Source organism: Siphateles boraxobius, unplaced genomic scaffold, assembly GCF_051911475.1.
Source record: "Siphateles boraxobius isolate OS27281-9 unplaced genomic scaffold, OSU_SipBor_1 2, whole genome shotgun sequence".
Classification (NCBI taxonomy): domain Eukaryota; kingdom Metazoa; phylum Chordata; class Actinopteri; order Cypriniformes; family Leuciscidae; genus Siphateles; species Siphateles boraxobius.
The window spans coordinates 16878459-16892464 of record NW_027508810.1 but is presented as its reverse complement, the minus strand read 5'-3'; the positions used below and the strand labels follow the sequence as shown (position 1 = coordinate 16892464).

The 14006-nt window shown below is 36.8% G+C and overlaps 1 protein-coding gene across 1 annotated transcript; it reads right to left on the bottom strand.

Annotated features, from left to right (window-relative positions):
- Positions 1 to 4063: 4063 nt before the first annotated feature.
- hprt1 (hypoxanthine phosphoribosyltransferase 1) lies at positions 4064 to 13333 on the bottom strand. The gene is made up of 9 exons (XM_077236174.1): positions 13167 to 13333; positions 9839 to 9945; positions 9515 to 9698; positions 9235 to 9300; positions 7162 to 7179; positions 6981 to 7063; positions 6379 to 6425; positions 5234 to 5310; positions 4064 to 4983 (listed from the first exon to the last, which is right to left on the bottom strand). Exons 1-9 carry the CDS (start codon positions 13191 to 13193, stop codon positions 4936 to 4938), a joined length of 657 nt encoding a protein of 218 aa, XP_077092289.1. The 5' UTR covers positions 13194 to 13333; the 3' UTR covers positions 4064 to 4935.
- Positions 13334 to 14006: the final 673 nt, after the last annotated feature.

Genomic DNA, 14006 nt, shown 5'->3' with positions numbered 1-14006 from the left:
GAACCAATCAGAAACTCAATGGCCACCGGCGTGCCTTTTTGAATGGCAACCGTTCAGGTAAACAGCCAATGAAATCACATTTCCTGGAAACGTTTCCCTGCGCACGCTGTTGAACGCATGCGCATTCTCTTTGTTGCTTTAAAAAACTTTTTTAAATTAAGAGAGATAGGCTACTTTAGATTTTGTGAAATACTTATATATCACAGTTTAACATTATGAATATGTAACATATTGGATATTTCAAATGTACAATTATATAGTAAATATGCCATTAATTGCAGTGTATAAAATGTGTCTACTACTTTCAGGTTGTCAGCCAAATTCTGTTTACTATCTAGGCTATAGCTAAAATGCTTCAAAATAGCCTTTGGCGTTTTTAAAATAATAAATTGCAGTGACTTGACTCCTCACCATACTTGCCTCAGTATGATTTACACCAGTGCATCGCTGTTGCCCTTTGTGTATTGTTTGTGTACCCCTACTACCAAAATAGTTACCCATTACTACCAACATTTTATCTCCTTTGTAGAAGTTTATATTGGATTTCTCAGAGATGTGATGCTTCTGAGAAAAAGAGTTACTTTTACTTTCTTGAATGTCATCAAAATACTGAGAATAAACAAGAGAATAAACTTTTACCCCTGGTTTCACAGACAAGGTTTAAGCTAGCCCCAGACTAAAATGCATGTCTGAGCTGTTTGTCTGAAAGCAACTTGCACTGACATATCTTAAAATATGTCAGTGCCATTGTTTTGTCTCACCAGTAATGCTTTTTCTAATGCACATTTATAAAAAGCTACTTAAATGCCCTAATTTAACTAAGGCCTAATCACAGCTTAATCTAAGCCCTGTCTGTGAAACCAGGCCTTAATCTTACCCACAAACATAGCACAGATGGAATAACATGAGTTGTCAAGAAAAAAATCCTAAAAAATAATGTCCTTTAATTTAAGCTAAAGGTAAAGAACATTAAGTGAAGTTTTAAGGACATTGTTTTACCAAGGTTTTACTTAATTATTTTCTACATGACTTTGAGTTCTGTCAAAACATGTCCTACACATTACACTTCACCGTGTGACGACATACTCTCCACCCTAAACCCAATTTTGCATAAAATAGCTTTACACAGAACACACCAGGAATGAGCAACACCAGAGTCACATGTCTCTTTACAGCTCACTGCAAGGCCTCTGTCTGGCAGCAGACAATCTTTCTTTTCTCTTCTTTTAATGAGAGACACAAGATTTTCAGCCAGGTGACTGCAAGGTCATTACGCAGGTCAGGTGATGGTAACTTCAGCTGACTTTTGTAGAAATAAATCACCTCTATTAAAATAATAAAACTATTAGGAAGATAGTTATTTGTTTCAAGATTTAGATTGATCAAGAGCTTACAGAACAAATAAGCAGGAAGGAGACAATAATGGTTGATTTAAGCCTGTATCAAACGTTTATGGAAACAATTAAGAGGTTGAATTATAAGATTGTAATGTGTTTTATTAGAATACTCCATTAAAACCAGAAACTTTGTTTGTTGAGAGAACAAGTTGGCTACTCCAAAAGGCATGACAACATCCTGAGGGGATATAGTGTGCTGCCTAAGTAGTAAACGTGCCACGACACTGCAGTTGCACTCCTCCTCCGTTACTCTACGGGGGATGTTGTACAGCTCACGCTCCCACAAAGCTTTGCAGGAGACCGTACAATGAAATTTGGTGCGTTTTTTTTACATTTCGGCGCCATTTTCGATTGGACCCGAGGTAAGTTTGGATTTTTGGGGGAATTATTTTCTGGATTTTTCCCTCCTCGTTCTCACGCTGTCAAGTTGTGTGCTGTTCATTAATTCCTGAGGCGTCTGACCTTCCTAAAGAGACGGGGGTGTTTAACGCGCCTGCTGGCGTTGAGTCGCCTTCACTACTTTTGAGCCTTTGTTTGAAAACGGTGCTGTAGTTGTGCGCGCGCGGAGAAAAACTGTCCACTTTAATGTCACTTTGTCTAGTAACTTACACGATCATAATCGGAAAGTTGTTTCATTTTGACGCGTGTCAATGAAAAGTTCGCCTTTTTATCGGTCGTAAATATTTAACTATTTCTCACTATAGCTTTATAACCAACATCCTCTTTTATTATTAGTACGAAGTTGCCTATTTAGGGAACCTGTGTAATCGGAAGATGAGGAAACACCCCACGGTGTGTTGATATACAGTTTTTGAATATAGCTGGCAACTAAACGAAATATATAGTTGTACTTTTTAATTGTTTGATTCCGCTCACTTCAACATGAGGCTATTTCTGTTGTTTTATACAATTGTAAAAATGCTGAGTAGGCAGTAGTGAACTACACCCTGTATGTGGCATCCAGCTGAATGTGCGTGTATGGAGCTTTTCTTACAACCCCAGCATGGCCTGTAGCTACAAATAATATGTACATATTATATTATTATTTTTACTTGCCTTATATATGCTTATGATTCAGTTTAAGCATGCATGTATTCAGCTTCTTCTTCCTTTTTTTAATGTAGGCAACAAATGACGTTTTAATTTAATTGGTTTTCTATAAATCCCCTTTCATGTTGTAATGTTTTTTTTTGTTTTTTTGTTTTACATTTTAATATACATATATGTATATTTTATTTTAAGAGCAAGTAAGGCCCTCTGCACACCAGACCGTGACATGCAGTATTGAGGATATGTCTGGTCATGTCTGCCTGGCGAGGGCTCTTATTTTTGTACTTTATTAGTTGCTAATCAACAGCCATGTATACAAACAGCAGCTCTTAAAATTATAATTTCCTATCATTTAAATACAGATTTACCCATATTAATACGCAACTGACATAAACTCTAAAATATTTTATCTAGTATGCATTTGCAAGTTGCATTTTCAAATTTATCGTGGTGTATAGATCTCTTTTTTGTAATTACCTTACGCAAAAATAGTATTTTGAATTTATTTTCAAAGAACATTGGATTTAAACTTGAGGCCTATTTTACCACCCTGTTATTCCTCTCAGACCCACCAGGGGGCGATCCCTCTTAATGAGATTTGGAACTATCGATAACACCAATATCTCCTTAGTTAGAATATTCCATAATTATACAGACATATATATTATGATAACGGATAGGTGAACATTTAATTATAAAAAATATATCTTAATATTAGTGTTTAATGAAATGCAAGAATTGGAAGTTGCTTTTAGAAATAACATGGTCATCACTGGTTAATTACCAGAATAGCAAGTTGAAGCCACACTGAGAGGAAGAGAATGAACAAGTCAAATGCTCTGACTGTCACAACACTAGCAGTACGTCATGTCTTTTTTTGGTGATCATCAAGAGCTGCTTGAGGACTGTTTCTCGGTTCCACCCTCCACCCAGCGCAAGAGACCAGCAGAATGTACTATAGCAGCACATAAATACTGGAGGTGAATGTGGTGTTATCCAGTATTACTGTTCTGCTTTAGTAAGACCTGTCAGCACTTACAGACTCCAAAGAGCCACAGCAGATCCTTGCCCGAGAGCTCAACATACCCATGCATTTATGTGATGGAAAAACACTACATGTCTGTACTGTAGATAAACAATGCTGTTAAATAAAATAAATACATTTCCTTATGTGTACCTGGTTATTCACTTGTTAATTCAGAAAATATTTTAAGAGCAAGATTTATGTAGTCTCGATTTTGTGATCTGTAATATCTGCTTTTGTTTCTTAATCTAGTTGTCTAATAAACCTTGCATTGTATACTATGAATACTGTTGGCTCTGTGATGAATTGCTTATGTTCCTCTGTGGAAAGTTGCTTTGGATAAAAGCATCTAGAAAGGCATAAATGTAAATGTTAAAATGGAGTTTTGACCAGAACAAGATAGAAAAGTAGGGAATAGGCCTAGTATTACTATAACACAGTGGAACACCATTTTAATATTATTTGATGGCATTCATTAAATGCAGAACAATTTTATGCTACTAGTTATTCCTAAAACAACAGTGTACTACATTATAATGTGACCTGTTCAACAATGTTGGCGAGATAAGTAAAGTTAGGAGAACACTCAAAACTCTTTGAATAATTTAATTAGAAAGTTTAAGATTGACAGGTGGCTGAACAATAGTGAGGTTTTCATTTTTATACTGTATTTATATGGTAGCATAACTGGTCGTACAAATTTACCATCTAAGGCACCATAAGATTTTTTTCAACATTTCATTTTAATCCCATTATTATAATTAAGAAGCAAGACTACAGTAAGTAGACAAATAAATATCTTGACAGGCAACATTAAACAGTTACAAATAACAAGGAGGTGATATTTGGCTTTAAAATGTCAATAAATGTAAAATGTGATTGAGAAATCAGGTTGCTTTGATTCCAAAGTACATCCAAATGTAAAAGCATTCATTTTATGGAGTCTCAATACTCTTGATTTTTTTTTTAATTACAGTTTTACACTGCAAATAGTCTTTGGGAAACATGAATGTTCTCCTTTTGCCATCTGAGCAAATCAAATGCATGTTCATTATTGAATAGCAAATCAATATTCTGTTTAATCTATCTAGTCTTTAAACATAAAAACCTACCTATAATAACTTGTACAAGTCATTATAATAAATTAAAGGGAATCCTTACACAAATGGTTGTTTAAAACCACCATTGTAACTAAGAGCAGCAGTCTAAAGGACCTCTATTCTCAGAGACTGAACTGCAAGTGTTTGTGGTTGATAATGTGTGTGGGGCTGCCAGTGGAGGTATAAGCTAAACTAAATGTAAGGTGCATTGACAGCACACACCTCACCAGAGACCCTGAGTGCAGGACCTGCTAACCTGCGGTGAGCTGCGCTGCTGAAAAAATACAAAATGGATATAAAATGAAAACCGTATTTAAAAAAATAACCAAATGATCCACAGCTAAAGGGGGAAGTTCAGGGCTTCTCATGCTTTGTACTTTTCCTTTCCTGTTTCACTGATGACACAGATGTGCTGCAAGTCAAAATGAGAGAAGTAGTTAGCAGGAATTGCAACAGACGTGTTATAATGGGCTACTATTTGCAATTTAAATGATAAAGATATTCAAAATGATGCTAAATCGACTAAAATGGTGTAGACACAATTTTAAATTAGAAATTGCTGGTAAATTTCACAAATAATTACAAAGAAACGGGGAGTAACACATTGAATTAAGCATGTAATCTGAATGTAGAAAGACTATGGTTAAATTAACGGTACTTACATTTAAATCCCTAAAGTACTCATTGTAGTCAAGTGCATATCCAACCACAAATTTGTCAGGGACCTCAAATCCTACAACTAGAGGATAAAGGGGGGGAAAAAAAACTGGAGGTTAATGAAAAAGTCTGTTGAAGTGGCAACTTGTACTTCGATGCAGAAAAGTGTGCATCCTTGTGGTCAACAGACAGCATTGCACTATAATGACCTTAAAGGAACACGCCACAGTTTTTTGCGCCTAAGTAGCAGTGCTTCGCCCCCATATAGTCCCGAGTCAATATCCGCCAAGGAAATCACCTAGTCTTAATCTGCATTGCTATTTGTACTCATTGTGAATACGCAGGCCTCAAGAAGTAATTAGTTGTAGTTTTTTTTTAATCACTCTTACTCGCTTTTTACCCATTTCAAAAAAAGGTGGCGTGTTCCTTTAAAGGGATAATTCACCCAAAAATTTAAATTCTGTCATCATTCACTCACTCTCAAGTTGTTCCAAACCTGTACGAGTTTCTTTCCTCTGTTGAACAAAAGATATTTTGAAAAATGTTGGTAATTTTTTTTTCATACTATGGGAGTCAATGGGGCCTTGAGCCTGTTTGGTTGCCCACATTCTTCAAAATATCTTCTTTTGTGTTCAACAGAGGAAACACACTCATACAGGTTTGGAACAACTTGAGAGTGAGTAAGTGACAGTATTTTCATTTTTGGGTGAACTATCCCTTTAAAGCAGGGGTGTCAAACTCAGTTCCTGGAGGGCCACTGTCCTGCAGAGTTTATCTCCAACCAGCTCCAAAAACACCTGCCTGGAAGTTTCTAGTAATCCTGAAGACCTTGATTAGCTGGATCCGGTGTGTTTAATTAGGGTTGAAGCTAAACTCTGCAGGGTTGTGGCCCTCCAGGAACTGAGTTTGACACCCCTGCTTTAAAGGATCAATAGGAATTATTTTAGTAGTCAAAATAATTGACTTGAAATCAATGAACTTTAGTCTTTTGAGGCCATTTGTGCAAGCCTAATATGCATGTATCCATATCCTTGCATGTATCCATATATAAACATGACTTGTGAGAAGTGAACTGAGTCCTAACTATATCAAAGCCATTTAAAATTGCATGCCAAAAAAGTCTGGAAAGCTTTTTCAGTAATCCACTCACAGTCTGGTCTATAGCCAACACTCCTTGGTGTCCTCTTCACCAGCAAACTGCAAAGAAAACGAATGATGGAAATATGTGAAGTATATGAGACCGTAAAGCTTATTAACTCAAAAGTAGGTAGTAGTATCTGGCATTTGTTGGACTCGTGATCAATAATAGACGAGTGAGTTACTACACAGAGCCCAGCAATATTTATCTACAGCTAACAAAGACTGATAAAAAAAGATCTTATTCAGAGCAGCGCCAAGAAATAAGTATGAAAGCAAGGCTGTGAAGGATAGATTTAACAGTGTTTTCAATGGCATCCGCTGTAAGAGGCTGTGTAAAGCTCCTGGATCACTTATAATTTTCCACAGCTCATGTTTTTGTCTACTGAAATTTCTTGAAGATATTATTTTTTTTGCAGTGTTTCGTCAGAAAAACAATCCAAAAACACATTAAATAATAGTACAACCCACTGAAGAGATGTATGACTATCCCTCACAGCCTCGCTTTCATTCCTATTAAAAATCAAAGATGGCACTGCTGTGAATAAGATCCATACCTACAAGACAAACAATCTGAGACTCATTGCATTTTTAATTCATTATATTCATTTGTACCTTGCCACTTTGACCATTTTTGGATTATACTGCTTGAGAAGTTCGAGCAGGGTCTTCATCGTCTTCCCAGTATCAATGATGTCCTGATGAACGGAGTAAAGATTACAACAAACACTTTTAACATTTGCTAGATAATACAAGCTATTTAAATATATATGTTAAAAAAAAAATTCACAAATACCTCTACAATCAAGACGTTCTTTTGGTGTCAAAAAGAATGTCAAGAGAAAAGGAGAAAGAGTTTTAATTTTGATGTTTAAGACTGCAAAAACAATTTCATCACCCACTGACAGTAACTCATGTATTTTGCCTCTGTCAAAGACATGCATTTTTTGTTTATTGATCATACACCAACGGGCCGGTAAGAATTTATGTTTTTGAAAGAAGTGTCTGATGATCACCAAGGCTGCATTTCCTTCATCAAAATACAGTAATATTTTGAAATATAATTACAATTTAAAATAATAAAATGTATATATAGTGGTGGTCAGAATTAATGGCACCCATGGTAAACATGATCAAAAATGCCTGTAAAAAATAAATCTGCATTGTTTATCCTTTTGATCTTTCATTAATTTTTTTTGCAAAAATCTAACCTTCCATTGAAGTAACCCCTAGAATTTTTTACAGGTAAAATATCTCTGAAGTATATTCCCATTAATATTACCTTTTTTTTAGCACACCAGGGTGACTAGAAACATGAAATTGTCTAGCTATGACTTCTTGTTTCACAGGAGTTTAAATATGAGGAAACACAAAGGCCAAATTCCCTTAGTCATCCATCACAATGAGCAAAACCAAAGAATATTCTGATGTGCATCAAAAGATTGTTGAGCTTCACAAAATAGAAAGTGACTGTAAAAAATAGCTAAAGAATTGAAAATCCCCAGTTTGACCATCAGGGCAATAATTAAGAAGTTCCAATCAACGAAAGATTTAACGAATCTGCCAGGACGAGGACGTGTGTCTATATTGTCTTAATGCACGGTGAGGAGGAAAGTTTGAGTGGCTAAAGACTCAAGGGATCAAAGATGGAGAATTGCAGAGATTACTTGAGTCTTGGGGGTCAGAAAACAAAAAAATATATCAAACAACCCCTACATCACCACATTTGGGAGGGTTTCAAGAAAAATACTCCTCGCTCCTCCAAAAATAAACTCCAGCATATTCAGTTGTCAGACAGGACTGAAACTTCAAAAGGGACCTGATTGTGTGGTCAGAAGAAACATAAAAAGGGCTTTTTGGCAGCAAAGCCTAAAAATCTAAACCTGACTGCTAGAAATCTTATAATGGGCCGTGGTTTGATCTTCCATCAGGACAGTGGTCCAAAACAAACATCAAAATCAACACAAAAATGGGTAACTAAGCACAAAATGAAGCTTCTGCCGTGACCGTCCCAGTCCCCTAAACTGAACCCTATAGAAAATGAGTGGGGTGAACTGAAGAGAAGAAGCACCGACATGAACTTGTGAATCTGAAGGATCTGGAGAGATTCTATGTGGACGAATGGTCTCTGATCTCTTGTCCGGTGTTCTCCAAACTCATTAGGCATTATAGAAGAAAACTCAGAGCTCTTATCTTGGCAAAAGATTGCATAAAGCATTTAATAACAGGGAGCCAATAATTATGGCCAGCGTGTTTTGGAGAAGAGCATTCATTTCATAATGTGATTTACCCCCCACTTTCAATTCTGCAGATTTATTTTTACAAGCATTTTTGATCATATTTACCAGGGGTGCCATTAATTCTGACCATCACTGTAAATATGTTTTAAAATTTCATTTATTCCTGTGATAGCAAAGCTGAATTTTCAGCATCTTTACTCCAGTCTTCAGTGTCACATGATCCTTCAGAAATCATTCTAATATGCTGATTTAGTGCTCAAGAAACATTTCTTATAATCATAAGTGTTGGAAACAGTTTTGCTGCTTAACATTTTTGAGGAAACATCTTTTGTAATATTATAAATGTCACTTAATCAATTTAATGCATCCTTTCTGAATAAACATATTTATGTATTTTATGGACAGCATCTGTAGCATGCTGCCGGTCACCACAGAAATTAATTTAGAAACGTAACAAATAAAATGTTGACAGTGATGTAGTTAAATTTTAGTTTTTACAAACTGAGGTCAAAATGTTTTCCTGGTATAGAGAAATATCACCAGAAAGTCACAGGATAAGATTTTAGACATTATCATAACAATTATCTTGATATTGCGAGGATTATTTTTATTCACAGGAAGATGCTTGCCTTTCCTGTGAGTGTGGACAGATCATCGCCGCCAATTACTTTGATGTCACCTGTAGATTGGTCATTCTGTAATATTTGAAAAAGGGGAAAGCAGAGTTCAGTCAAGTCATGTATGTGTTCTAGTTTCTAAAGTAACATAAACACTCAACTTTGAAACAAGTTTGTATTGCAAAGGGTCAAATTTCATTCATGTTGTCATTAAACAAAAGGGAGTAAGTAACATAGACAGGCCTGGTTGAATCTGCATTCAATAAGAAGGATGAATGATTAAAAGCCGTACTTGGTAACTCTTGAGGCGGATGAAGTCCACTGTCATCGGAATGGAACGATCGCTGTTGCGATTGAGGGCTTTGATGTAATCTAGCAGGTCAGCAAAAAACTTGTAGCCCCCTTTGAGCACACACAGAGCAACGATATGGTGGCCACCCATGTCCTTCAAGATATCTCTGGCCAGACGTTCAGTTCTGTAGGAGTCCAGAGTGACTAGTCAGCTCCGCCAACATGCAATGTTAACAGTCTTCAGGTTGCATATTATTTGTAATTTGCAGGTTCATTAGGCAAGACTTCCTGGCTAAGAAGTAACTTTGTTTGATGTGCCTCGTACCTGTCCATGATGAGTCCATGTGGAATATACACTCGCTCCAGGTCAGAAGCATAATGTTTTGGTATACAGAAGAGGTCCAGGTCATAACCTTGCTCTTCATCACTGATCTAAAATACACAAATTACATCATTCGATCATATCATATACCTGATAGGGCAAAGAACAGTGAGCAGTCTGTTTGATAGATAACATCTTTATCTAGCAGACAGCAGGACAAACCTTAAATAAGTTAGTAGGTTAGTCATTGCCTAACTCGCCTCCTCTCAAGAGATCTGGCGATAACATGATGGCATTTGTCTGTAACATTTGAGATTATGTTCTCAGCAGAGTGATTTTAAAAGTTAAGCAGATACCCAAGTGACGTTCCTAGACTAAACGTAATAGTCAAAACATGTTATAAACTCTTAAATACACTTATTTTCATGTTCTCTAACATACGAAAGCACATGTAATTGTAACTCTAGTATGTTGTTCAATCGTGTGTGTGGAGTTGCAGTTTACAAAAATATTAACTTAAACATTAAGATATGTCACTGCAAGTTGCTTTCAGTTAAAACAGCTCAAACATGCTTTTTAGTCTGGGACTAGATTAAGCCTGGTCTGTTAAACCGGGGGCAGATTTTACTCAATATGTCAGAACTAGCATGCACAGAATCCCATTTCATACCGATAGACAAGCTAAGATCATACGACTAATCTCCCATCTACTGCTTTTTGTGCATATGTTTATATAAAAGAAGACAGCTCTCAAGTGTCACGCATTGAAAAAATGTTTCTCACGCTGAAAAACTATTTGTAATATATTTAATATGCCGCAGCGCCCAAAACTCTGGCCGCGCCGCTCTCACTGTGGAACCACTAGGAATCAAGCGCGTCCCCTCTGGTGTTGTTCGTCGAGCTACACAATAGCCAATCAGAAAATGGCACTATTGTATCTGGGTAAGATTTAACGCAAAAACCAATGAAAAAAATGTATCCATTCGAGAATTCCAGAGAAGCAGAAGTAGATTAGCCTGTTCTTTGTTTGTTTTTCCAATAAGTGTTATCACACTGTCCTTGAAGGAGGTTGAGACAAACAATGTGCAGCTGTCAGCAGAGGCTCCTCTGGGAGCTTCCCCGTCTCTGCTTACTGCTGGTGCCAGTATACCTTGAGATTTAAACCCCAAACCACAATCCACATCAATAGACAGCCATAATAAAACATGGATTTTAAAGCCTAGTATGCAATGGCTGCAAGCCAAAGTTTAGTTTCTCATGCTGCTGCTGCAGTAGCGCACATTATGTAAGTCGGTGTGCTATCAGATCTAGTGAGCCATATTTCACACCAGTAAAATTCCTGCTTTAGACTCACATGCATGTCACATGTCTTTCCTCAGCTCTATCAGAATATTGAGCCCAATTAAGAAATGCTGCCTAGGGCAAAAAAATTGGCAAAAATTATTTCAGCCCTTCAGGTGACAGAATTCCCTGGGTATATTTATCTAACATCTTGGGTACTGACTATCAAACTAATCATAAATATGGTCCACATGACTTGTGCACTATAGTACATGCCTTCTGATGTCATACAACAGTGATTCTATGAGGAAAAGAGCGAAATTGAAATCATTATTCACTGAAAATCCTGAAATCCACCCAAGCTCACCTTAGCATTCATGACAGTATGCAAGAAAAGCAAAGCCCTTATCATAACAGTTCGTTGGATATTTTAACTAAAGCATTGCTCCAGTTCACAAAACTGATCTGGGTTATGTTTCCTAAAAGCTAATGGTAGAGACCTTTTGTGGCGATGTTTTCCATGACCTTAAGCTTACAATACTTTAGGAAAAGTAGCTCTAAACGAAATTTGCCAGAGTCTGGTCTGGTTCGGTTCTAATGTTCAACTCATTCGCAGTTGTTAAACGCTAACCTTCGGGTGCCACTTTTCAGCAAATAATGACATCGGCTTTGGTGTGTTCCTCATACGGTTTCAGAAGACCTGTAATAAAGAACAAGTCTTTCAACAGTTTTGGTGACGTTGTGTCCTTTTTTAGGCTTGACACCTTCACTCCCCTTTCATTGTCATTTCATGGAAATGACAGACCAGGACCGTCTTAAATTGTCATTGTGTTCTGCACAAGAATGGAAAGGTGTACGGGGATTGAAACGACATAAGCGTGATGTCAAAACTGACCGAGATAAAAAATAAAAGTCTGTGAACTGTCCCTTTATGAGTTTAACCACACCTTTTGTCTAATTAATAAAACCCAGTCACAATTTACAAAGCACAGGATGGGTCTGTCTAAAATTATATCCTCAAGATAATATCTTAATTTAGGGCAGAGGATGAATAATTCCCCTGGGTCATTCCTATTATTACACTATGTCACAAATCAGCCCACTGCACCCAAAGACCAAAGCAACATTCAGGGGCAATTGGTAACAGTCGTAACAGGACCAATTAGTAACACTTTACAATAAGGTCTCATTAGTTAATGTTAGAACATTTTCAATCAACCAAGAACATTTTCAAATCAATATCAGGAGCATGGTTTGGTCCAAAAGTAAAAATGTTTTAAGTGTAATCAAATGTTTAAAAATAAATAGTCGATTAAGTCTTTGAGTAGCCTATACTTTAAGTATTTGGTGTTGTGATGAACACTGAAGCAAATACAAGAAACTGAATGGCTGTTTGAAATATTTAAATGTTCAGAAAAAGAAAGTATCACGGCTGCTTTGTTTACGGAGTTACCGGGGTAACGGCTGAATTTATGCTGTTCCATAAGCATACGCGTCTTTGCCATAAGTGCCATCAAGTGTCAGAGAGATGTGCATTTTCATTCAGTCTCCTTGGCTGCGTAAAGAATCATATACATGAGTAACGTTAGGTACTTATTTTGTACTTATATCTCAAAGATTTTGACATTTTGACACACAACGCGCTGAACGTAGGCTACATTAACAGATTTAATCATTATCAAGGCATTTGATAAACCCTGAAACCAAACTACAACCGAGCACATGCAGCGTTTTATCGAGCAAAATTCCTGTTCATTTAACGTTAACTGGTCATACGTGCACAAATGACTGCATCCTATATGGCTGCATCACATGTGCCATGCGTGAAACGCGTGCTTTCCTCCCAGGCCCCTAACCTTAGACCTAAGGGAAATATTTATAAATCACGAAATACTTTTGTGTATGCAATCAGGATAATTTCTTGGAGTAGAATATAGTTTTATCGCCAAAACACACTTCTGAATTATTTACTTGTCTACAGTGACTAATCAAGCGTTGCGCTAACTTACGGTGTAAATGATTGAAGACACTTGTGTACAGTAACACTTACCACGATACAGGAGCTGGCAGACGCCATGTCCGTCCCGACTGAGAAGTAGTAAACGTCCTCGATTCCGATGATAAATGGCGGGAGTAATTGTTTATCTTCCTATTCTCACTTTCGCCTTTAAAGGACTGAAAGAACACAATTTCTATCTTCCGCACACTGTGGGTGTTTTAACCTAACATTAGAGGGGGAATGGAGCCTGTCGACCAATCAGCGTTCAGCAGTGAGAACGCGCACAGAACACCTTAAAGTGACAGAACCACCAAATGACTTTTGTGCGTCAAAATCATGGTCAAAATGAATACCTGGATAATACAGTGAAATAAACATTAACATAGTTGTAAACATGCAAAAACTCATTTACGGGCGATGGCATTTCGTCCGGAAATGAGTTTTTGCAGGGTGGGATGATTACAACTATGTAAATGTTTATTTTATTAATTTATTTATTATCCAGCTATAAATACATTACATTGATCCGCATAGGCCGCCTAACACGTGATCGTTCATTTAATAGTATTATTGGGCCGAAAGTGTAGTTAAGTGTGACGAAAAAAAGCAAGTATAATTGGTAGTAAACAGTAAGTATTCCCTAATTCCCAACTAACCATAATCCAAACCCTAATCCTAACCCTATAGTTAGTACATGGTAATTAACAGTACTCAGTACTTAAATGTAATAACGCTTTAACAGGGATTTCTCAAAATAAAGTAAACAAAAAATATATATCCATGGGCTGTTTAATGACTGTTCAATGAACTGTGTTTTCTTTCTGATCATTAGCAGTGGAAATGCTGAATAGTTTAATTATGTTGTAAAGACTTTGCATCACAGAAGACCTT

Excerpts from the sequence above, each read along its gene's own strand:
- hprt1 (XM_077236174.1), bottom strand. The coding sequence starts at position 13,193 with ATGGCGTCTGCCAGCTCCTGTATCGTG. Across the intron at positions 9,946-13,166 it reads CTGCCAGCTCCTGTATCGTG|ATCAGTGATGAAGAGCAAGG; the intron begins GTAAGTGTTACT and ends TGTGTATTTTAG. Across the intron at positions 9,301-9,514 it reads TCCGCCTCAAGAGTTACCAA|AATGACCAATCTACAGGTGA; the intron begins GTACGGCTTTTA and ends CAAATATTACAG.